The sequence below is a fragment of the Myotis nattereri genome (assembly GCF_964212035.1).
Source record: "Myotis nattereri genome assembly, chromosome: 9".
Lineage (NCBI taxonomy): Eukaryota > Metazoa > Chordata > Mammalia > Chiroptera > Vespertilionidae > Myotis > Myotis nattereri.
Window position 1 is genome coordinate 14,873,401 of NC_138084.1, and position 25,900 is coordinate 14,899,300.

Sequence of the window (25,900 nt, forward strand, 5' to 3'; positions counted from 1 at the left end):
TAGGTTCTCAAAGGCTGTGCCCAACACAGGTCTTTAACACAGAAGGTTCTCATTTAATGAAAAAATGATTAATTAAAACATATATGTATATATTTAATACAGAGAACGACAGAAGAAAACAAAATGCTCTCCACTTACCCGGTTCTCTATTGGGGTGTATGTATGTGTGCTAAATTTCCTATTCTTTTAGGGGGGGGGGTGTGGATTTGGAATGCTGAGATCTGCTTTCTTGGGTGTGGAGAAGTGGAAGTATTCCATCTCCAGAATACTCTCGTCCCAATCTCCCTAGATCTGTGACAAGCAGGCATTCGTTCACAAGAATGTTTCTGAAATCACTGTTGCTGCTGGAAGCCCCAGTGAGTCTGGAGTGGAAGTGGCAACTTCCACCAGATGGCGCTAAGGTACAGCTGGGACCAGAAATAGATTTGGATTCTGCAGCCAGTACCAGCAAATTGCATAGGCTCAGTGAGTGGGTCATTTCATTAACTTCTCAGTAACACCACTGACATTTGATTGAATTTTTTAGGCTCCACTTATTACCTTATGACAAGAATTTTACTGGCATGTAGAAGGCTAGATCATAAATAATACAAAAACAAAATGAAAATGAAAGTTTCTCTCCACCATTTCTTCCTCCACAATTGCTCTCCCCCATACTGTTAATTTCTTCTTGGATTCATTCCAGAAAAAATATTACACATATGCCTTAATATAATCATCTACATATATATTTTATCTCCCAAGTTGTTTTACTTTTTAACATAAAAGGAGTCACACTTGCCCACTGTTTTGGACCATGCTTTTATATGAACATATCTTGAAGATAATTCCATACCAACGCATATATGCATTTTTGTATTATTCTAATCATGCTCCATAATTTATTTTGGTTGAGTCCAATGTTTTTTTCTATTATTAGAAATCGTGTTGTAATGCATATCTTTGATAAACATTATTAAGAATATCCATAAAATTTCCGCATTTTACATTTAATGGATACTGACAATTGCCTTCCAGGGATGTTGCACGTTCACCAGTATTGATTATAATCAAATATTACATTTTTTCCGGCTTTGGAAGTTTTATAAGTGAAGCATGCTGCCTCGTTGTTTCGGTTTGCAGTGCCTTTAATTATGAGTTAGGCTGCCTGACTGACTTTCACGTTGGAGCCTGAGCTGGACGCGCCGGCCTGGAGAAACCCTAAGCGGTGCCCTGACTCCTCCTGTCCAGCAGGGGGCGCGGGCCGGGCCGCTCCCGCATGCGCAGTGCGGTAGGTGTCAGCCGCCGAGCCCGGTTCTCGGCCCAGCGCTCCTCGCTCGTTCGCGCAGCCCTGGCGCCCGCGGTGGCGGCCGCCCACTCGCCGCGATCCCTCCCGGGCTGCCGTGGCCCCCGCCCTGCGGTATGAGCCGGTGACCGAGCGCGGGGCCGAGCGGGAGGCAGCCGTGGCCGAGGTAAGCGCCGCGCGGAAGGGCCAGCGGGTGCAGCGGGCGGGCTCGGGCCTCCCCAGGCCGCGGCGGAGTCTGGCCGGGCCGCCGGGAAAGCACGGGCGGTGCGGAGGCCCGAGGGCTGCGGGAGGCGCCCCGACCCCCGGGGCCGCTCACGACCATTTACCGCTTTGATTTCCGAACTGCCTTCTCCTTCCCCCGCCGGCCCCGCACTGGCTTCCCACCTGTCTCCCCGCCCACTGCTCTCCTGCAGTTCCCTCTCCCACCCGCCGCCGTGACCTGTCCGCTCCTCCCCGCGGGCTCCGGGACCTGCGTCCTCCCACGGGGGCTTCTTGTGCTCCGGGCTGTGCGGGCCCGTGGCATCCAGGACAGTGCAGGACGCCGCGGGCAGCACTCGGCGCCCCGTGCCCCACCCCTGTCGGGAGGAGGACCCGGTGGGGAGGGGCCCCGGGGCCTGGGCTCTGGGCGTCCCCTGGAAGCTGAGCGGCATTAGTTCTCCTACCGGCGGTGGGAGCTGGATCTACGTACTGAGACTCAATTGCTCGGGTCCATTTTAATCCTAGGCCAGTGGAGTGCTCCAAGGACTTGAACTGGGCTTGGTTTGTCAGTCTCAGAGCTCCAAGGCTGCTCATGGTCATGGACTATCTGATATCGTTTCCGTCGTTTCTCACTTCCGCTGATTTGAGCCCTCTGGTTGCGTATGCCGAGTGAATGGATAGATTTTCTGCGGTCAGGCTGTGCTGGCTGTGCTCATGCAGGAGTGAAAAGGGGTTATCCAACCCAGGCTCTGCGAGGGCGGCAGGGGAGGCAGCTTCCCACGTGAAGACCCAGGCTCCAGCGCCAGTCTGCACCCCGCAAATCTGGCCCCGGCGTTTTCTAGTGGGGTGCCCTTGGGGGTCACTTAGCCTTGCCCGGTCTGTAAGCTGAGGATCATAGTAGCCTGTCACATGGCGCTGTTAGGAAGATTACCTATGTTAACTCAAAGTGCTTAAAACAGATCTTGGCATGTAGTACATTCTCAGTAAAGTTTAGTTATTAGTTACTTAATTGTATGCATTGACTTGATCATTGTATAATCCCACTAACAAAGGCACACAGGTTTGTTTGTGGGGTTTTTTAAATTGGAAACCATTTTTAGAGCTGGCTAATGACAACGTAACTTTATTATGAAGAACTCGATCGGGTATGGCAGTGAGTTGCGGATTTTTCTGCTTTCACTGCTGTTGAGTTTCTTTGTTTCCAGGCACAGTTGGTTCAGTTCTGTCCCGGTGGCCCTGGCAGTTCAGCTCTGAGTGCTTTTCTAAAAAGGTGAAGGGAAGAGATTGTGACTCAGAGCATTGGACTGAGTGGATTGGTTGTAGCCTACAGCACCCAGGAAAGGTTAGTCAGGCAAATTTTAGGAATCAATAATTCCAGGAACAGAAAGTGCATCTCATCCAGACGGTAGAATGGGGCTAACAGATTTTTCCAGTGACTCAGTGCTTGACAGCCAGCCAGACAGTTCCAGTGTTTTGCAGGGACAGGTTTGATGTGTTTCAAGGAGGGTAAAGTTTGTAGGGCTTTGTTGTGAAATTCCTATTTTGATTCAAGTTATGGCATTATATGGGACAGACATGCATTAGTACAAGATTCCTTTTGGTCTGTCCTCTCTCCTAACAATGAGCTTCCCTGAAGAGGACAGGGTGGACACGGAAAGTTAGGTACCTAGCCATTTTTCCCCCTTTGGAAACTCTAATAAGAAAGAAAAGAATCATTCATCACCATATAACTCAAAACGTGGGCCCTAAATAGTGTGTGCACTGATGGACCTGGGAAGGATAGAGACACTCCTTCCTTCAGCAGCCTCTGTGGTTCTATGAAATGTGTTCTGGACATGGTATTAGATGCTGAGAATACTGGGCAGAAATGAAAAACCCTGCCTACAAGGAAACCACAGCCATTAGAGGGGACAGACTTGCCATTACTCAACTAATTAATGTAATGTAGCAAGTGCTGCAGTGAAGTATGTCACAGGTATGTGGATACTCCCAGAGAAGGTTCTCTATCGCTAACCGCTAATGGGCTGTTTTATTCATGTCGCATCCTTCTCTTTTTCATTTGAGGCTTTTAACCTTATCTCTCTTACTGAGTTTTTATTCTACCTCAAGTCCTTGCCACATCTCTCAGCTTGTTGGCACAGACCTGTGGGAGCTTGCTTGGCCTGTGTAGGCAGGCCTTTAGAAATGTGATTGTACATTTCCGGGAATAGCCCTCAATCAGTAGGGGATGGGCCTCGGTGGGTGAATGTCATAGCTCCCTGTCCTTCAGAGGGACAGTTTGAGGGTGCATTTTCCAGAGGGACCCTAGCGGGACTGAGCCCCATTTATCCAGCTTAGTATGGTAACCAGCTCCACAATGCACCCTAATGGCTTTCTGTTCTGCCCTGACTCCACTCTGGCTTTTTCTATTACTTCCCTGAGCTACTTGCACACAGGTCACTTCTTAGTTTGGCAGAACATAAACTAAGACAGTTGGCACTAGAAGTGGCTCTAGAAAGCAGGCTCTGAGAGTAGTTGGTGAAACTGCAGTCACTCATCCTCAGATGGCAACAAGGACCCTTTGCTGATCATGAGATGTTGACAAGCCCTGGTGCTCTCCGCCGTCACAATTGTAAGACTCACCAGTGGTGGATGGGGATGAGGTTCAGGTAGAAGGGAGAGCACTGGCTAGTACAGTAGCTCTGGCACTGTGCCAGTATGTGGGAAACGATAATGATAAGGAGAATTGACTGACTCTTTTTTATTTCCCTTAGAGGCCTGAGGTAAGATCAATTTCAGGTCAGCCAGATATCAACTTAGGACACCCTGTGAGAGACAGAAGGCTGTATGGCAGCATTTTTTGCAGCTGGAAGGCAGACTGTATTGAAATCAGACCCAAAATTTAATCATAATTGTGGCAGAACTGCAAAGGAAGCTGAATGCACAGCTTACACAGGCTCCTTCTGCTAAAGTCAGGCGTGAGACCTGGGATGGAGATATTTGGATGGATATTCTCTGCTGGGTTGTAAATATTTTATAGGTTTACTTGTACATATAGGTTTGTTTGATAAGTATCTTAAGTTGCGATCTACAGGGGAACTCAGTGGAGGACTAAGAATTTTCTTTGTATCAGTCAGTGTGCTTATTGGCTGTTTCATTTACCGATGGCCGAGTAATAAACCAACCCAGGACTTAGTGGCTTAAAAACAACCTCAGCCATTGTTTGCTCAGGATCCTGCAGTCTGTGTAGCGCTTGGTGAGATGGTCCGTGTCTGCTTCACATAGTCTGCATCGGGGTCTTCCTCAGGTGGCCCTCCCTGGGAGCTCTGCTTCCTCACAGCTGGCAGCAGCAACTGGAGGGTCTCTTAAGGCGGGGACTCACTGCTGACACGCTCTGTCAGTCAGAGCAGGTCACAGGACTAGCCCAGGTCCAATGGGAGGGGAAATGGGTTGAACCTTTTGGTTGGAAAAGTGGCGTGCACATCCACTGATGGAAAGTGTTGGCATCACTACCCCTCCCCATTCCTTTCTCCATTCCTTGCTTCCATCTAAATGTGTCAGCTGCCATCAACTTATATTTTATTAAAGATTAAAGATTAATCTTTTCTTCTCTAATACCTTGCCACTTTCTTAATACTTTTCTAGTGGTATTTCTGATTTGGCATTTTGTTACAGTTTGGTTGGTCTTATCTCCCTTACTAGAACCTAAGTTCCTCTAAGGTGGGGTCTCTGCTTTCTTCTTTGTTTCCTCACGGTGCATGCTAGTTGCTCAGTAGAGGTTAGGAAGAATAAATGAATCAAAACTGATTTTAGAATTACCAAGATCAGTGTGTCCAGATGAAGCATCAGTTTATGGTGGGCAGTGTTTAAAAACAAAACAAAACGACATGCACATGTTCCATAATGTTTTTAACTAGTCCACTTTGGATTTCTCTTTCTAGTCAGCGCCCCACTTCCTAGGCCACCTTCTGCTTTTGGTGAATAAATATTTATAGGCTATAGTTGCATTTTAACATTGTATATCAATATTTATATTAAGTAGTATATGTAGCATTACATTTTAAAGATATTACATAGCATATATTCATCTAGACAAAGAAGGGTCAAAATTCCTTTTCATTATTTCATCAAACCACTTAGGGAAAGAAATAGTTATATGGAAAGTTAAACAGTCCTTTTTATTGTCATTTGCCTAAGTACTTCATTTTTCTCCCTTTTCCACCTGGTAACCAGGAGCGTGAGGAAGAGGCTGTCTGTGTCATTATGTGTGCGTCGGTCAAGTACAATATCCGGGGTCCTGCCCTCATCCCAAGGATGAAGATCAAGCACCGAATCTACTACATCACCCTTTTCTCCGTTGTCCTCCTGGGCCTCATTGCCACTGGCGTGTTTCAGTTCTGGCCTCATTCCATCGAATCCTCCAACGACTGGAGCGTAGAGAAGCGCAGTGTCCGAGATGTGCCCGTGGTCAGGCTGCCGGCCGACAGTCCCATCCCTGAGCGGGGTGACCTCAGTTGCAGAATGCACACGTGTTTTGATGTCTACCGCTGTGGCTTCAACCCAAAAAACAAAATCAAGGTGTTTATCTACTCTCTGAAAAAGTACGTGGATGACTCTGGTGTCCCAGTCAGCAACACCATCTCCCGGGAGTATAATGAGCTGCTCACGGCGATCTCAGACAGTGACTACTATACCGACGACATCACCCGGGCCTGCCTGTTTGTTCCGTCCATCGATGTGCTGAACCAGAACACGCTCCGCATTAAGGAGACAGCGCAAGCACTGGCCCAGCTCTCTAGGTATCTAGCACTTGTGCAGCCTGGAGCCAAGTCCTTCAGGGAACTAAAGGGAAGGAGGGCCGCTTGAGCTGGCTCCCAGCTGCTGTCTCTTTTTCTCATGGGAGGGGATGTGGTGGGCGACTGGCATGAAGCATGAGGCCAGTTCTGTGAGCAGCTGGCTTCTCCCAGTGAAAAGCAGCAGTCTGCCTTTGGGGCTGCTGCTATGGCTCACAACTTCTTAGTGTTTAAAAACTAAGGATGGCTCATCTTCCTGTACTGTTTCTTTTAAATTTAAATACTTTCCCCTCCCCTTTATTACTCACAAGTACATGATTACTGTAAAAGATCTGAAAATACAGATAAACAAAGAGTATAAGACTCATTCCATAATCCTGTTTCTAAGAAATAATCATTATTCATGTTTTGATGTTACTTTACAGTAGTTTTTGTCTAAAAATTACACATATGCATGAATATATATTTTTGTATAAAAATATATACATAGCTCTGGCTGGGTGGATCAGTTGGTGGGAGCATCGTTCTGTACACCAAAAGGTTGTGGGTTCGATCTCCCGTCAGGGCATGTATGGGAGGCAACCAATTGATGTTTCTCTCACATCAATGTTTCTCTCCCTCTTCTCTCTCTAAAATCAGTAAAACATAACCTCTGGTGAGGATAAAGAAAAAAAGAACACACACATGTATACATCTTTTTTGTCAAGAATGGGATCACACAATACATACTCTCTTGCTGCTCTTTCCCCTTAAATAATCATGAGTATATTTTCAAATAATGTCATATTCTATTACTATATACTTTTAAGGGCTGTATAGCATTCCATTTTGCACATGTTCCATAACGTTTTTAACTAGCCTTTTATACTTATTTTTGTTTCTTTAACCAAATGGTACACATTTAGAGAGTTTTCATTATCATAAGCAGTTCTGCGGTGGACAAGCTTGGAGTACACATCCACCCATTTTTTCCTTTCGAGGCTCCAGCTAATGCTTGACGTGCTGCTGGGATGCTAGACGCTCACTTTGCTGCCTGCGAAGTGGCTTGCTTCAGGTTGGGGATACTTCCCACTTGTCATCTCATAACTGACTCTTGTTTTTATTTCTTCATCATCGACTTGCTAATTCTTACATGTTTAATTTCTTCATAGGTGGGATCGAGGTACAAACCATCTGCTGTTCAACATGTTGCCTGGAGGTCCCCCAGACTATAACACAGCTCTGGATGTCCCCAGAGACAGGTAGGTGCGTTTGGGGTTGTAACTATGACAGATTTCTGAGGAGTAAGTAAGTACAAGACCCTTTTGTTCATGTGGAATCATATTTGTAAGCCTTTTGTAATCAGAATTGAGTGTTAAAAAGTTGCCCTAGATATTTCCCACCTCAAGACATAGAATTGTTAAGACCTGCTTAAATCCCTTGTGGAGAACCGATGACAGCTTATGTTCTAGCATAACATCTTAAAATACTATCTTTTTTTCCTTAATCTGGGTTATGCTCTTCTGAGTGCATGACCCTCACCTCCCTAAGGCCAGGTTCATGATTGGCTTGTGTCAACTCTGAATTTGTGAGCATTTGCCAAAAGTAGAGCCACAGCTTACTGAGGGAAGAGGCGTGGATGTGTGTAAGTCAAGGATGTCAAACTCGTGGCCTGCATGCCACATTTATTGGCCCGTGTTAGCCTTTGAGTTTGACATGCTTGGTGTAAGTGATGCCCAAAATCTATAATGCTTGGAAAGGAGACCACTCTTGTTATCATTTTGTCTCTGTTGTTTCAGCTAATGGGGTTCTTGCCTTTCTTCCTTTTTCTTTCTCTCTTCCTCCTGTTCCCCCTTCTTCCCTCCCTCCCTCTCTCCTTCCCTCCCTCATTAACCTTCCGGACAGCAGATGTGGTATGGGGTGGCCATGATTATGTGATTATGATTTTGAGTTCACTTACTATGTTTATCAGCCCTTTTATACATGGACTGACCTACTATGGCTGGAGGCATCGTGTGAAGCTCAGGACTGAAGTGCCGCTTAAGGTTCCTCTCCTGGTATTGGGTTCAAGGCTTTAAGGAGAACAGAAAGCTTGGGTCCAAGATAAGAGTCATGGGTAATACTCGAGGTATAGGATTGTTTTAAATTTATGCATGAACTCATTTATAGCCAGTTTTATTATAGTTGATGTTTAACTCTTAAAATCATTGTTACTGAAAAAGATGAGTTAACAGCTCAAGGCCAGCTGTGTTCTCAATTTGTTAGAGGCCAGTGTTTACATTTATGAAAATCTACACTTAGTACTACTTTCCCCCAGATGATTAAATCTAAGCCCACTTTGCTTTAAGTATTATCTAGAGTCAGTGTTGTGCTTCTATCTGGAAATACAGTTATCACTAGGAGAAATACACAAGGACCACTCCTCAGGTTTGCTGTGGAAACCATTTTGGACAATAGAGGGCAGTCACGCTACACAAATTCTATAGAAACCAGCTAAACCCAAAGTAATCCCTGATTTGGCTCTCAGCCCCGGTGTTCCTGAGTGGACTACTGTTTTATGGATTTGGTTGTTCTGGGAAAGGGAAATACTTTAGTGAATAGAGAAGGGAAGGAAAAGAGCTGTTAGGAATGCAATGTCTTCACCTGCTGTTCTTGGGTTTATTTTGAGAAGGGCTTATTTCTGTTTGAGACATTTCGCTTTTTGCTGACATTTTGGTATATGTAACTGCTTGGGAGAAGGATTTTATTTTTATCAAGTACACATGTTAAATAAGGTTTTATTTCTCTGCAGGAAAGTGTCAAGTAGTGAGGAGAAAGTTTAAGTTCTTACTATTTCTTAGGTGTTAAGGATCAGGTAGGTTAAATTGTTTTCCCTGTGCATGTATTTTTGTAAGTGATTAGAAGCAATCCTGTGGCAAGTAATGAATCACCATATAGTCCTCTATCTTTAAATGTGGGAAATTCATTTGAAACTTAGGTGGTCCCCTGGTTGGGGTAAGGAATAGAAGATTTGTTTGTTAATTTTTCTTATCTTTTGTCCTTATTTCTGGATTCAGAGGAGGCAAGAACCAGGGATATAGAATGGTTTCAGCAGGAGCTGCATATCAGATTATTCGGAAATTAGAAACTAGACGGGCTGGATTAGATTGCGTTTAAGATCTAAAGTCATTGATGTGATTACTTTCCTTTTTTTGATGAGATTACTTAATAATTATTTTACTTGGGGGACATGCAAGGACTGGGTCTGAAGGAAATGTCTGCTCAGCGAGTATCTTTTATGCTGCTTAAATATGTTTTTATTTTTCTTTCAATGTTCAAAAATCATACACATGGTACACATGTACTTACTTTGTGCAAGGTTGGAACCATATGCAAGTGTATAAAGAATAAAATTTAAAACTATGCTTTCAAACCCTTCTTTATTTTTACCCCCTTACTGAAAGGTAATCACTGTTCTCAAATACTATTTTTCTATGGGTTTATACACAAACTATATAACTTTTTTTCTTAAAATCCTCACCCAAGGATATTTTCTTCATTGATTTATTTTTTTAGAGAGAGTGGAGGGGTGGTAGGAAGTGGGGAGAGAGAGAGAAACATCGATGTGAGAGAGACACATCGACTGGTTGTTTCTCACATACACCCTGACTGGGGCCGGGGATCGAGCCTGCAGTTGAGATATGTGCCCTTCACTGGGAATCGAACCTGAGACCCGTCAGTCCTTGGGCCGACACTCTAACCACTGAGCAACTGGGCTACACATATGTATTAATTTAATTGGGAGCATATTATACTTCTTCAATGCCTTACTTTACTGATCTTTGTTTTCTCAGATCTGCTGTATAATATTACTTCCTTGGATTTTTATTCTTTCTTTGGACATATCTCTCACAAATTTCTACCTTGGGTGTATATTTGTTAATTTAAACTTGTTGTGGAGATTTTCAAATCTATACAGAAGAAGAAATGCTGGTACAGTGAATACCACGTACCCCTGCCCAGCTTCAGTAATCATCAACTTGAGGCCAGTCTCCATTCATCTGTACTCTGACCCAGATTATCTAGAGGCAAACCCCAGATGTTATGTCATTACAGCCTATATAATAAAGGCTAATATGCAAATTGACCAAACAGCTGAACGACTGGTCACTATGATGCACATTGACCACCAGGGGGCAGAGCTCAATGCAGGAGCTGCCCCCTGGTGGTCAGTGTGCTCCCACAGGGGGAGCGTTGTTCAGCCAGAAGCCCATTCACGGCTGGTGAGTGCAGTGGTGGTGGCGGGAGCCTCTCCTGCCTCTGTAGCAGTGCTAAGGATGTCCGACTGATGGCTTTGGCCCACTCCTAGTTAGACATCCCCCAAGGGCTCCCAGATTATGAGAGGGCGCAGGCCAGGCTGAGGGACCCCCCTCCCCTGAGTGCTCAAATTTTCGTGCATCAGGCCTCTAGTCTGTAAATATTTTTATTTGAATCTGCATGATAAGAGCTTTTCAAGAAACCTAACTATAGTACTATTATACCTAAAAATGAATAGTAAATTTTAAAAAATATTTTTATTGATTTCAGAGAAGAGAGAGGGAGAAAGAGATAGAAACATCAATGGTGAGAGAGAATCACTGCCTTGTACCCACTCCCCACTGGGGGTTGAGCCCAAAGCCTGGGCATGTGCCCTGACCAGGAACCGAACCATGACCTCCTGGTTCATAGGTCGACACTCAACCACTGAGCCATGCTGGCCGGGCAATAGTAATTTTTTAATGTTACTAAATATTTACCAAATATTTAGCCATTGCTCAAATTTACCTGTCTTATGGGTATTTTTTTTTAATGTTTGTTTGATTCAGTAAATAAATACAGGGTGTGACAAAAGCAGGTTTACAGTTGTTCACATGAAAAATAATATAATTGTTAGTAAGTAATAATACAAGAATAAATAAACTGATTTGCATACTCACAACTGTAAACCTACTTTTGCCCTACCCTGTATGACCAATAGAATTGGTCAGCTTTTTTTTTTTTTTTTTTTTTAAACCTGAAGCTTTATATTTGAGGAATTTGCAGGCCTGGTTGTTTGCATGGGTGGGTTAAAAGAAAGCCAAGGAAAGACTTTCAGACCAACTGTTTAGGCACTGTGAATGCTCAGATAGGAGGAGGAGAACTATGAGAACATCCAAGGAAAGATCTGGACTAGGGACCATGGGGAGGGTTCAGTGACAGAGGAGATGGCTTAGAGTCAGGAAGTCCTGGAAAGTGCTAAAAACGCCAGAGGACATTTGAGTGATCTAACACTTAGCCTGGCATGAGTCTGATCATCATATTAATAATTTTTTAGCTGTGAGTTTTCTGCCCACTTTCTTGCAGCTTTGGAACTGATCTCTGATTTTGGGATGCATAATGGGAAAACAGAATGTGCTTCTCAGAAGCTCACTTTTCAGTCAATGTAAAACATGTGTTTTTTAAAGCAAGGGGTGCTTACAATTCTTTTCTCCATTGCAATGTTATGGAAACCTTGGCAGAAGAAGATGCAGTGACTTAAAATTGAAGTCTTGTCAGTGACAGGGTTGGTGTGAGGTCTGGGTGCCTAATGGCAGTTGTGGCTGTTTTCAAGATCACAAATGGAGATTGCACGTGTATGATTTGTGACGTTAAGACATGCTTTGGATTGCATGCTTTTTTACTATCAGTGCATAAACTGGAACAGGGTGAAGTTTGGGGCCCCAGGGACAGAATAATAGTAGAAGTTGGTGGTGCTTTTCTCACCACATACACACACCCCTCTCCTCTGGAGCTGTGGGTGTAATTATCTAATCTCTCACTACCCTGGCTTACCTAAACTGCCCACTGCCTGTATATTGGCTCTGTGTTTGCTTCTCTGCACAGAGGACATGGGGGCCCATACAGTCTGCTTGCCATCATGGTCATGGAACCTGCCAAATTCATGTTGGATGTATTCACTGCTTAATGCTAATCAGGAAGAATAAGACCGTATGTTGATACTAAGGATAGTCATTAAGTTTTACAGAGTAGACTGGCAGCTGGAGAGATTTTTAGCCTGCACATTACCTCACTAACCAATTCTTGGTTTCAGAAAGCTTAAACAAACAGATTGGGATTTCCAGGGTTGGTTTGAAAATCTTTGAACTTTAACTGGTCATGTTAGAAGGAAATGCACACTGTCATCACACAGGGAGGGGATTGGTAGCAATCAATATTGCAAAAAATGTGGTTTCTCAGTTCAGACAGTTAGGCCTAGACTGTGCAGTCCAAGGAACTGGCAATGCTCTGCCCCAGTAAGTGATTTTGATGGCTTTGGAACCCCAAAGACAGAATAACAGTAAAAGTTGGTGTGATATACACCTGCTTCCTTTCTCTGATGAAGTGTCATTTTACTACTTGCTGGATCCAATTAAAACAGTGTGTTCCCAGCTTTCTGATTGAGAATAAAAACTAGTGCATGTGGACTGCAAGAGAAGCACTGAAGGTCCAGGTCTGGATTCTGCTTCCTGTACAGGGAATTGGGTTAACAAGATTAACTAGAATGGAAGTTGATTGCTGAGAGAGGCTACATGATTCACATGTAGCTCTGGGATAACAGTGGAAAGAATTGTTTGGGGCAGGATTGGAGAGAAGCTGGGGCATATGCAGTGAGATGTGATGCTTTGCTGTCACCGCTGCTTTCGGTGCCATTGTCTCCTGAGATTCTGGCCAATGAGTAGGTAAGTGACTGTCCCAGCCAGTCTTCCTTTCAGAACTGTTGCTATTCCTGTTATTGTAAATGTGTTTAACACCAGGAAATGACTTTTGGGAGAGGTGAATGGGAGCTGAATAAGATAGCAGAGGGTGTCTTCTGGCCTGTCATCTATTTTTAAAAATGGAAAGTAAGGAAAGACTACTAGGACCTTGCAGGAAAGCTGGTAACTCAGGGATGGAATGCAGCTGATGTCCAGGAGATGTAATGTAAAACACTTAGCACCATGTCTTTATGGAAAAATGACTAAGTTAACATTAGCTGTTGTTGACTCAATTATAGCAGCTCCTTGAATAATGCCATTTCATTCAACTTCATTTCCTTAAAGCATTCGTGAGATGCAGTAGGAATTTAACTCTTGTTAATATCAGTTAGCCTGTGGTAAAATTGATTTCGTTCTATGTTTTTTTGCTTAAAGGCGCAGAACCTATCCACAATGTTAAGTGAAGACTTACTGTACTTCTGTCCCTTTCTACAGAGCTTATTAGCATGAAGACCTTCTTATTGTTTGACAAAATTTTTTGCTTTCAGGGCTCTGTTGGCTGGTGGTGGCTTTTCTACATGGACTTACAGGCAAGGCTACGATGTCAGCATTCCTGTCTATAGTCCGCTGTCAGCTGAGGTGGACCTTCCAGAGAAAGGACCAGGGTAAGGTGCACTCAGCACAGCCAGCTGTGTGTTCTCAGAGCTTCCCCTTACAAGCCTTCCAAAGTGAAGACATTTCTCTCCTCAGTATGTGTGCTCTGCCATGTGGTCTGGGACCAAATTATGGAAGTTACTTGACATTTTATTCTTTAGACAATGTATAAAAAAGCTCAGATGAGATTGAACCATCTTTTACTCTACCCGTAGGGAAGTGCAAAGAAAGACTGGATCTTTCATGAATGTGTTGCTTAGATAAACTTTCTGAATATTTTTCTTTTCGTGGGCTCCCGTAATTGACTTTTGTTTTTTTAATTAAGATATAATTTATGCCGAAACCGGTTTGGCTCAGTGGATAGAGCGTCGGCCTGCGGACTGAAAGGTCCCAGGTTCGATTCCGGTCAAGGGCATGTACCTGGGTTGCGGGCACATCCCCAGTAGGAGATGTGCAGGAGGCAGCTGATCGATGTTTCTCTCTCATCGATGTTTCTGACTCTCTATCTCTCTCCCTTCCTCTCTGCAAAAATCAATAAAATATATTAAAAAAAAAAGATATAATTTATATACCATAAAATTTTAACATGTACCATTCAGTGAGTTTTTAAAAATTGAGATATAATTGACATATAACACTGTGTAAGCATTAGGTGTATATTGCTTGAATTTGATACAATTCAGTGGTTTTTAGTATATTCATAAAGTTTGTATAACTATCATCATCACTGCTATCTGATTCCAGAACATTTTCATCACCCCCAGAATAAACCCAATACCTACTAGCTGTCACTCTCTATCCCTGCCCCTAAACTTCACACTCTCTGCCCCCAGCAACAACTGCTAATCTGCTTTCGGTCTCTATGGATTTGCCCATTCTGGACATTTCATTTAATGTCGTTATACAATATGTGACCTTTTGTGTCTTTTATCACTTAACATAATGTTTTCAAGGTTTCGTCATCTTGTAGCATGGAGTCAATACTTCATTCCTTTCTTGGCTGAATAATATTTCATCATATCGATGGATATACCACATTTTGTTTATTACTTCATCACTTGACAGACATTTCAGTTGTTTCCACTTTTAGCAGTTTTAAGTAATGCTGCTGTCAACATCCGTATCCAGGTTTTTGTGTAAACATATGTTTTTAATGCTCTTGGATGTATATCTTGGTGTGGAATTGCTGAGTCATGTGGTTACTCTATGTTTAACTTCTTGAGGATCTGCCGGATTGTATTCCAGAATGGCTGCACCAGCAATGTATGAGTGTTCCAGTTTCTCCATATCCCTGCCAATGCTTGTTATGTCTTTCTTTGTTATTCTAGCCATCAAAGTGGATGTGCAGTGGTATCTTATTGTGGTTTTGATTTGCATAGGTCTAATGATTAATAATGTTGAGTATCTTTTCATGTTCTTATTGATCATTTATTGACCTCTTTAGAGAAATATCTATTTAAATCATTTGCCATTTTTAAGTTGGATTTTGTTTTTATTGTTGTTATGAGAACTTTTTGTATAGTTTAGATCCTTATCAGATATTACTTGCAAATCTTTTCTCTCATTCTGTAGGTTGTCTTTTCACTTTTTTGATGGTGTCTTTTGACACACAAAAGTTTCTAATTTTAGTGAACTCCCAATTTATTTTTCCTTTGGTTACTTGTGCTTTTGGTGTCATAGCTAAAAAAACATTGCCTAATTCAAGGTCATAAAGATGTACACTTATGTTTTCTTCTAAGAATTTTGTAGTTTTATCTTTTACATTTTGGTTTTTGATCCATTTTGAGTTAATTTTTCATATAGTGTGAGGTAGGGATCCAACTTCATTCTTTTACTTGTGGATATCCAGTTGTCTTAGCAACACTTGTTGAAAAGACTATTCTTTTCCCATTGAATGATCTTGGCACCATTGTTGAAAATTAGCCGGCCATAGATGTGTGGGTTTATTTCTGGACTCTCAGTTCTGTTCCATTGGTCTCTGTCTTTCCTTATGGCACTACCCTACTCTCTTGACTACTGTAATTTTGTAGTAAGTTTTGAAATTGGTAAATGTGAGTCCTCTATTTTTGTGTTTGTTTTTCAAGATTTCTTTTTGGTAGCTATTCAAAGTTCCTTGATTTTTTTTTATTTTTTATCCTCACCCGAGGATATGTTTATTGATTTTAGAGAGAAAGGGAGGGAAAGAGAGAGAGAGAGAGAGACATCGATGTGAGAGAGAAACATCAATCGTTTGCCTCCTGTACATACCCAAACTAGGAATCGAACCTGCCACCTTTTGGTTTGTGGGATAATGCTCCAACCAGCTGAGCCACCCAGCCAGGGCAAGGTTCCTTCACTTTAATTACTTTTAAAATAATGCAACTTGAATAAGTACAAATAAAAAACAACAATCTAAACTCTTTGTGCTTATACAACTACAAAACTAAAACAAATTTACAAATTAAATACAAACAAATCTATAAAACTATCATTAATATCATTCAGATTAACATAATGTGATGGCTGGGGCTTTTTCTTTGAAACTGAGTTGCATTTTCAAGGTGAACATGGAGTTAATAACAGTTTTTTGGGTTTGACTTGCCTATACTGTTATATGCTGGGTGATGCTGTTCTTCTCCATACTGCTTTTTTAACAATAGGAAGCTTCCCTTTATATAGCATATTATATTATTACTAGAGTCCCGGTGCCCGAATTCATGCACCAGTGGGGTCCCTCAGCCTGGTCTGTGGAATCGGGCCGAAACTGGCTCTCTGACATCCCCTGAGGAGTCCCGGGTAGTGAGAGGGCGATTGGGGCACGATTGGGGCCAGGGAGGGATGCAGGAGGTTAGCCAGCTGGGGAGGGACCGCGGGAGGGCTCTCTCGGTCCTGATCGGCTGGACCCCAGCAGCAAGCTTACCTACTGGTTGGAGCATCTGCTCCCTGATGGTCAGTGCACATCATAGCAACTGGTCGATTGGTCAACTGTCTGCCTCCTGGTGGTCAGTGCATGTCATAGTGAGCAGTTGAGAGGCATTAGCATATGATTAGCATATTACACTTTGATTGGTTGAAAGGCCAACCGGCTGACCGGACACTTAGCATATTAGGCGTTTATTATATAGGATCTTTATCTCGTAGAGATGCACAATTCATATCCCTCCCCACATTTTATTATGAAAATCTTCACTCAGCAAAGTTTAGAAAAATTTTAGTCCACTGAATACAAACTTGAATATTGAAAAATATTTAGCAGTATTCATCGTTAAATATGAGCAAAATATGCCTGTCCTAATTTTTTTGGATCATCATGAGGTGAAAATTAAAAAATAATTTTTACAGAGAATTTGTAGACTGGAAAACATGATAGTTCATGTTTTGTTTCAAGGCTGGATTTCCATAAAATGAAAAGGATATTCTGTGTTAGTACAGCTTGTACTCTTTGGGGTGGTACAGTTTCTGTCATCCACTGATATCTTAATTTGGTATATTTATGTAGCACTAGACATGAATAACTGTAATAGGTAGAGAAAAGTCAGTTGAGCTTGAAAAAAGTTCACTCCTCTGCTTGCAGCTTCTGTGAACATTTACTGAAATTTAAGTCAGTGGTGTGGTTTCTGAAAGTTTTTTTTAACCCTTTGCTTTATTTTTCCTGAAGTTCTGGAAATTGTTTTAGTCAGTTCAGTTCTCTTCAGCTCAACTCAAACCTTTATTGGAGGCCATTTGGACCAAGTATGGCAAGGCTGCTGGTTCTCAACAGGGGAAGAGGGTTGATTTGTCCCCCTAGAACATTTGTCCCCCTCCAATATATGGAGCCATGTTTTACTGTTATCACTGAGGGGTGTGTGTCGGGGTGCCCAATACCAGCTTGAATTTCAGTGATTTGCCAGAAGGACTCAGGAGTCAGCATGTAGTTGTACTCTCGCTATGATTTTTGGCGGAAGGATACAAAACATAGTCAGTAAAGGGAAAAGGCGCCTGCGGTCAAGTCCAGGGAAACAAAGTGCAGGCATGCCAGGGTCCCCTCCCAGTGATGCCACACAGGACTGCTTACTTCCCCAGCACAAGTTGTGACAACATGTGTGAAATATGGCCCACGGGGAAACGCCTTAGAAACTCAGTGCCCCAGCTTTTTATTGAGAGCTAGTCACATGGGCATTCACTGCCTGGCATGTGCCAAACTTCCAGACTCCCAGAAGGAAAGCAGATGCTCAGTATAAGCCATATCACTTGTACAAACAGTTTGGGCACAGTTCTTTTTTAAAAATGATTTTTTTAATTCTCACCTGAGGATATGTTTTTAATTGATGTTAGATAGAGAGGAAGGGAGAGAGGAGGTGAGAGAGAGAAACATTGATGTGAGAGAGAAACATTGATCCGTGACCTTCCTTATGTGCTCCAACTGAGGATTGAACCCACAACCTTTTTTTTTTTTTTTGGGATACGGGATGACACTAACCAACTGAGCCAGCCTGCTGGGGGCTTAGCCCTTTTTTTTTTTTTAAATATACATACATATTTTATTGATTTTTTTTACAGAGAGGAAGGGAGAGGGATAGAGAGTTAGAAATATTGATGAGAGAGAAACATCAGTTGCCTCCTGCACACACCCTACTGGGGATGTGCCCGCAACCAAGATACATGCCCTTGACTGGAATCGAACCTGGAACCCTTCAGTCCTCAGGCCGACGCTCTATTCCAGGGGTCCTCAAACTTTTTAAACAGGGGGTCAGTTCACTGTCCCTCAGACCGTTGGAGGGCTGGACTATAGTTTTTAAAAAAACTATGAACAAATTCCTATGCACACTGCACATATCTTATTTTGAAGTAAAAAAACAAAACGGGAACAAATACAATATTTGTATTTGCATGTGGCCTGCGGCCGTAGTTTGAGGACCCCTACATTCACTGAGCCAAACCGGTTAGGGCCCGGGGGCTTAGCTCTTATCAGTTCTGGGGATGGTGGGAAATCTCCCAAATCGAAGTTCCCACACATTAGCCAAGGGCCAACCTTTCAAAGGAAAATAGTCAGGCCTGCTGTGTTACCTGGCATCTGCTGGGTGGAGGCCAGGGTTCCACTAACCCTCTGCAGTGCTCAGAGCAACTCCCCACAAAGAGAGTCATTGGAGCCAAACGTCAGCAGTGCCAGGAGCATCCTGAGCAGCCGGCTGAGGCAGAGAGTGAGCTCTGAGGATCAGGTCTGTCAGGTTGGTTTGGTGGCCTCTGTGCCTCTGTCTTTCTTTCTTTTTTTAAAAATATATTTTGTTGATTTTAGAGAGAAGGGAGAGGGAGAGAGCGAGAAACATCAATGATGAGAGAGAATCATTGATTGGCTGCCTCCCGCACACGCCCCATTGGGGATCGAGCCCTCAACCCAGGCATGTGCCCTTGGCCGGAATTGAACCTGGGACCCTTCAGTCCGCAGGCGGATGCTCTATCCACTGAGCCAAACCAGCTAGGGCTCTGTCTTTCTTAAGACTGCTTGAGCTAAACTCTCTTTACTATCTGATCTCTCCAGTATAATATCACTCTCTTATGTTGGGTTATGACTCTTAATTCCCTGCAGATTTAATCCAGGACAGAAAACAGACCAAAAAGAGAGGATGTAAAAACAGAGAACAAATCACGCTGAACAGTGAAATTATTTTTAAATAGTTTCAAAGACTTAAACTGCTATATTGGTATTATTTTCTTAGTGAATATCTGTAATTATTGTATATAATTAGACTCAAATTTAAATCCTTAGATCATTTAAGTTCTCAGTGAGTTTCTGAAATTCTTTGCTTCAATAACTAGATACTGACACGATATATCCTCAAGGGCAGCTGCAGATGTTAAAGGCTGCACTGGGCATGATCCTCCCTCTGCTGGCCAGTTGGTGCATTTCACATCTGAATGTGGACCCACATTTCCCCTGTAGCTCACAGTTTGGCTCTGCAACTGTGGTGTTTCTTTTATAAACACCCCCCATCCCCCACCCCCTCAAAGTAAAAATATAAGGCAAAGACAGGCTCCAGACTCATCCTTTCCAGGGACTTGGGAGGAGGCAGGGTGGGGGACCTCTTGGCTGTGTTTGGTATTTGTTGCTCTTTGTGAGAGTTGCTTTTTAAGGGAATTCCCACATCTCTTGAGGGCTATATAGAGTAGCAAGAACTTTGTTTTTATTTTTATATTAAATCCCTCTCTGTTTTTTCAATAGGAAGCTGAGGGTTGTTGCTATTGATAGTTCCTTCTCACAGCTGTGCTGGCCTCAGCTGGAATTCTTGTCATTTTCTCTCTAAAAGGAACTAAATTGGGAGTTTACAACTGTTACTGTTGAGGGAGACTTCAAATTCTCAGCATGATTTTACTTAAACTTAGATATCAGCACTGCTGAGAGGAACCATGAAAGTCATAGCCAGTAATTTTAGTCCTTAAAAGAAAAACAAATCCACCTGAACATTTTGTTTGCTTAAAACTAAAATGGGCATGCTCCATCAACCATCTGTCAGGTCAGGGAGAGCCAGCATGACGCAGGGGAACATTTCAGACTCTTGTTCACATCTGCACATTTATGTTGAAAATGGAGCAGTAACAGCAGGGATCCAGCGGTCCTGTGACTGACTGTTCTGGGATTCCCAGCTGCCCCCTCACCTCACTTGGTCTCCAGCATCCCATGGATTGCCATAGCTACCTCTACCCCTGTCCGTAGTGCAGAAACCTTAGCCAGTCACCCTTTTAGGGCTCTGACACCTGAGCTGGGCCACCTCCCTGCTATTCCCCAAGTAGAAAGTCTTACTCCACAAGGCCTTCAACACTCCATGTGGGCCACCCTCATGCAGAAACACCCTCTTCCTGCTAGGACTCCAACACTACATCGTCCTGCATGGGCACCCTCTTGAATGCCAACATGCCTATTCTTGTAGCTAGAGTACCCTTTTTTATTAGCAGCTCTACTGAAATAGAAAGTCTCCAGAAACACCCAGCAAGTACCATGTTCCAGTGTCTTAGGGATTGGAAAGACCCTTAGGGGCCATTTAGCCTTAACTTGATGCATGACTTTTCACTATAATTTTGAAACAAAAAGTTTTCTGATTTGTAATAAGAAAAACTCTTGCAGTCCATATCATTTTCAGATAGCTTTAATTGTTGAGGTGGTTTCCCTGCTTATCTTGTGAATTGGGCTATAGCACTTTCTCCTGTTTAAACAGACAAGATTGATTACGGAAATACTTTGAGGTGAGCTGAGAGTGCTCCCTGTATCTGGTCTTTCCACCACTAAGTCATTCCTCCAAAATGAATGCTTTCTCAAAAGAAAAATTGTTGGGGCTCAGAGCTGGGAATAGAAACCAAGAGTCTGTTTCAGTGTCCAGAAGAAACACGTTAGATGTAAATATTCAGCTTATTGTTCAGTAAATTACAATTTAGGGGGACATTGCCTAGAATGAGAGGAACCAGTCTGTGCAGTTGATCCAAATTGTCTCCCTGATGGGATGCTATTCTATGTGGCTCTTATTCCCACTTACCTTTCCCCAGGCCTCTGGGTCTAAGCTACCTTCTGGGGCAGCTCTAGCAAACAGAACCTCCCATGTTGAGGTGGTGGTCTGCATTTGTGCTGTCAGGCACCCACTAGCCACATAGGGCCCACACTTGAAATGAGGGTGATGTGGCTGAGGAACTGAATTTGAAATTTTAATTAATTTAATGTAAATGGCCCAAGGTGGCTAATTGCTATTGGACAGGGAGGTTCTAGGGAATCGGCTTATTCTTTTCTTTCCTCACTGTGGTGTGAGCAGTGCCTTTTGCTTTTAGTTCAGTTGTACAAAGAAATTACAAAAAAAGTGGTTCTGAAGATTTATAAGTAACCTGGGGCTGTGGTACCCATTGCTCTGTTTTTTGGAGTCTGTGAGCTGATCTGGCTGGCCAGGCCAGTTCACCTTCTCCATCATCGCTCTGTGTGGTCTGGACCTGAAGCTTAGCGCTCAGTAAAAGATGGGCCCTCAGAGAATGATTGATTAGTCTTTGGCAATGGATGTATGAACCTTTAAATAAGAAACTAAAGAAAAGTGAAACGATTACCCTCCCTTTCTTCCCAAAGCAAGGAAAAAAGAGAGCGAGATGGTTCACAGAGCATAGGTTTTTGGTCCTTTCTTACGAACAGACTCATGTTATCATCCAGCCTATGAGATGCACAGCCCTCGTATTTCCTGTGCTCTATACCAGTTAGAGGTAGATTTAAGTGAGCATTCAATCTCACTAGGTGTGATGGGCATTTCATTTCCTCCTGGAACCTGCTTTGTGTTACTCTTTTCTAGTGGTCTTTCAACCCATACAGGGTTTATGCTCTGTAACCTCTCTGTTTTCTGGGAATCTTGCCTTCCAGGAGGGAATTATGTACCATAGGGTCTCCCCAAAATTTCCCCCTTGACTCTGGCTTACTAGTTTTGTGTCCTCATTTTTATCTCTGATGGAGTTCTAAATGGTACTAGGCCCTTGGGAATCCTTTCTTCACTCCATTTTCTTTTAAGCATCCTTGTTGTCCAGATGTTAAGACTGATTCCATCCTCTGGTAAAGACCTGTTCTCAGTGACCAATTCAGTCTTCCTGATGGCGGCTGACCGCCATGGAGCTGTCTTTCCCTGGAGCTTCTTCATAGCATTAGGTGCCATTCAACAGCCAGAGCAGTCCTCCTCTCTCCTGGTCTTACAGCCAGTGCTGCCCTTCAAGTTTCCCTCTTTTCCCATTTGAAGGATGCAGCCAACTCTCAGTTCCTTTTCAGATCAGAGAATCAGCTATAGATAATGATAACATGTTGATGTTTCTTTTCCAATCAACCAGTCAGTTTCTCTCTTTTTACACACACACACACACACACACACACACACACACACACACACACGTATTTTAGCATGCTAAGCTTGGCTTGGCATATTGTAAGCAGTTCCTCAAAACACAGAATTTTTTCCAAATAAAATTTTTACCTATGGCATAATATTTCAGCATGTGAATGAGTCACACCTTACTCTCGTACAGCATATAATATTTTAAACAATCAGCCATGCTAGAGTATTATTTCCCAAAAAGTCAAGAGATGTGGAAACTGATGAGAAAACACTACTGGCATACGTTTAATGTCAGTTTGTCTTACCTTGACTGCCACACCAGCTGCAGCTTCCCAATCACCTTTTCCCTCCTTTCTAGTCCCCGGCGATACTTCCTCCTGTCGTCTCAGATGGCTCTGCATCCCGAGTACCGAGAGGAACTGGGAGCCCTCCAGGCCAAACACGGAGAGTCAGTGTTAGTCCTAGATAAATGCACCAACCTCTCCGAGGACGTCCTTTCCGTCCGCAAGCGCTGCCACGAGCATCAGGTCTTCGATTACCCCCAGGTGCTACAGGTGAGTGTCATTCATGACCGCTCTCGAGCCTCGGTAGAGATCACTTCCACACGGTGAAATTAGCCCCGACCAACAGCTCTCTCCCCTGGCAGCCAGGAGAACTCCCCCAGGGGAGGAGGAAGCGTAGCTTGGCTCTTTACTGGGTGCGTAGACCTGAAGGTGCTTCGATGCCTGGCATAGTGTTTGTGCAAAGCTGCTTGGCCTGTGAGTGTTCATAGGCCTTTCAAATATTCATTATACTTCAAAAATGCAAATGTGAGAGGTCTACCAAGAAGCCACATAGACAAAGCAGGCAGATGTAGTTTGCTTTTACACCTGTATTCATAAGCCAGTCAGAGAAATGGTCTTAAGTGGCAGCTTGAACCCTCTGACTGCTAGCCCACAGGCTACAATCAGCTTTTCCTGGGCGTGGAAGGTCTTTATTTTTAGTCATTGTTTCGTTTTTTTGGTGTTTAGCCACCCTTAGCATGTCCTACTGGTGGCATGTCCTGTACTTAAATATACATAACCGTGGGCAAAGCAGTCCTTTTGGGTGTGTTTTATAAGCAGGATATTTGACATTCAAAGGGCATGGGGGCTAAGAAAGGAGTCGTTGAGTTTTGTTCACTTAAATATTTAAGATGCAGACAGGTTAGTTCAAGGGGAAATATCAAGGTGCTGGTATGATTTTTTTTTTTAAATCTCCAAAGAGAACCAGCCCATGCTGAGATTGTTAAAATACTTTCTCTCAAAAAGTGCTGCATCTTCTCTGGAATGTCTGGCTGATAACAGTGGTGATGTGAACAGGAGTATTTATAGTAACCTTTGTCTAGACAGGAAAAATGGTTATCAGCACGTGTGTCCACATCTGGATGCTGACTCCTCAGGGCGGCGGAGCTGTCCACCTGCGCCTCTGGGCGCCATGACTGATTCTCTTCTCTGACTCTTGCTGCTTCTCTTATTTATCCCCAGAGGAGTTTGGCATATTGAGTTTCTTCACATTTTTTTCTAAATGTTCCTTTTCTCTAGCTTTAAAGATTAAATAGTCTGTCTTTTTTAAAATCTTTTTTTCTCCTGACGAGGCAAAAACTGGGAGAAACTGAGTGTCAGGTCTTTTCTTATTTTGGTTTACCAAATGCAACTATTTTTCTTCCTGTGCATCTCTTATTTTCCCAGATGTTCCCCATGCTGAGGGAGCGAATGAGGAACATCTTTTGAGATTTTTCATTTTGTCCGATTTATTTTTTCTAAATAGAACATTTCTGTCTTAATGTGTTTTCAAAGGTATTGCATTCATGAAATGACTATCTTCTATATGCAGAGCACACTGCTAGATGCCATGGGGAGTGGAAAGATGAAATGAGATTTGATACCTTTGCCTTAGGGGGTCCTCTAGAGAACCCGATATGCCCAGACAAAGTAATTCTATTACACTGTCGGCTGCGGTAAGTACACTGTGCCACATGCATTTTCATGGTGCCATAGGGCTGAAAGAGACAGTCTGTGCGAAGTCATATTGTTGAGTGTCCAGAGAAGACTTGGACGTGGGTTTTAAACATTTTCAGGTGCCAACAGAGGAGGCACCGAAGTACCGCTGAAGAGCAGAAGGGTGAATCAATCGTTGCATTTTTGTGTCAGGATGCCTCAGTGTTGCTTGGCTTCAGCCTTGGGGAGAACTTCATGCTCTGCAGGGATCACAAGCGGATCAGTGGAACTGGTTTGTAAATCCCTCCTTCTGCTTCTGTTCCTGCAGGAGGCTACTTTCTGTGTGGTTCTTCGCGGGGCTCGGCTGGGCCAGGCGGTACTGAGTGACGTTCTACGGGCTGGCTGTGTCCCAGTTGTCATCGCAGACTCCTATATTTTGCCTTTCTCCGAAGTGCTTGACTGGAAAAGGTGGGTGTTACCTTCTAGTAAATTTTACACGCGTGGGTCTGTGTGTATTAGATTTCAGAAGCCTTCAAGTAATTGTGATGCCTTCCTAAGTGTGAGAACTACTTCTGCAGATTGTTCGGCTGTGTTTTCCTTCAGGAGAGTTAGTTCATTGGCCTGGAGCAGAGATTGTGAGCCAAATATGGTAGATTGCCGGTTTTATAAATAAAGTTTTATCGAAACTCAGCCACACCCTTTCACTTACATATTGTCTTGTGCTACAGTGGCAGAGTTGAGTCGTTATGGCAGAAATTGTATGGCTCACAAAACCTAAAATATTTGCCCTCTGGCCCTTTACAGAAAGCATTTACCAATTCTTGGCCAAAAAGCAGCGGTTTATAGAGACTGCAGGGTATACTTACCTGGAGAACTTTTCAAAATGCCTGAGCTTAGCCTTAGGAATGCTGAATTTTAAAGCTCCCAGGTATAATTTATAAGCCCAGTTGAGAACCATTGCTCTGGAGTCTTTATTGAGTTTGCATAATGTGACTAGCTGGAGGTGGAGTGCCTCCCCATGGATGAAAGCTTAGAAACATTCCCAGTGGACAGATGGGCAGACGGAGGCTCTGCTTGGTTATGGCTGTTAAAAAACAGACTAGCCCGAGAGGCTCCTGCTATTTCATTTCCCTAGGACTTTGGAGGTTAAAGATTATTAGAAATTAGTTTCTTTTGTACATGCTTCTCAGGCTTGACTTGGTCTTAAATGCTTAATTGCTTTCTTCTCTCCCAGTTTTTTTGATATTTCTATCCAACTATGATCACTACAGATATTTGAATAATTTAAGTAGCACTCATTCATATGTGTATTCATTCATTCATCTCACATTTATTGGGAAACCTGTGAATAATACAGTCTCTGCTATTAAAGAGGTTAGAATCTAGTGAGGAAGACAAACCAATTATAATATTGTGTGTTAAGGGCTATAATAGATGCATGCACAGGGGGGCGATGAAAGCCCAGAATGTAGCAGGGAGCCTAAATCAGCCTGGAAGAGGAGGGTTTGCAATTCTTTGTACC

General features: G+C 43.2%; 1 protein-coding gene across 2 annotated transcripts in view; it reads left to right on the forward strand.

Moving 5' to 3' along the window:
* The first annotated feature begins 1,264 nt into the window (after positions 1-1,264).
* The window catches only part of EXT2 (exostosin glycosyltransferase 2), a 123,091-nt gene continuing 98,455 nt past the window's right edge, over positions 1,265-25,900 (forward strand). The window contains exons 1-6 of one of the 2 annotated variants that reach the window (XM_081098502.1): positions 1,265-1,451; positions 5,696-6,261; positions 7,407-7,496; positions 13,514-13,630; positions 22,779-22,974; positions 24,707-24,846. In XM_081098502.1, the coding sequence (XP_080954628.1) occupies positions 5,726-6,261; positions 7,407-7,496; positions 13,514-13,630; positions 22,779-22,974; positions 24,707-24,846 (1,079 nt within the window). In that variant the 5' untranslated portion in view covers positions 1,265-1,451; positions 5,696-5,725. The remainder of the gene's footprint in view (positions 1,452-5,695; positions 6,262-7,406; positions 7,497-13,513; positions 13,631-22,778; positions 22,975-24,706; positions 24,847-25,900) is intronic. The other variant, XM_081098503.1, reaches the window with a different exon arrangement.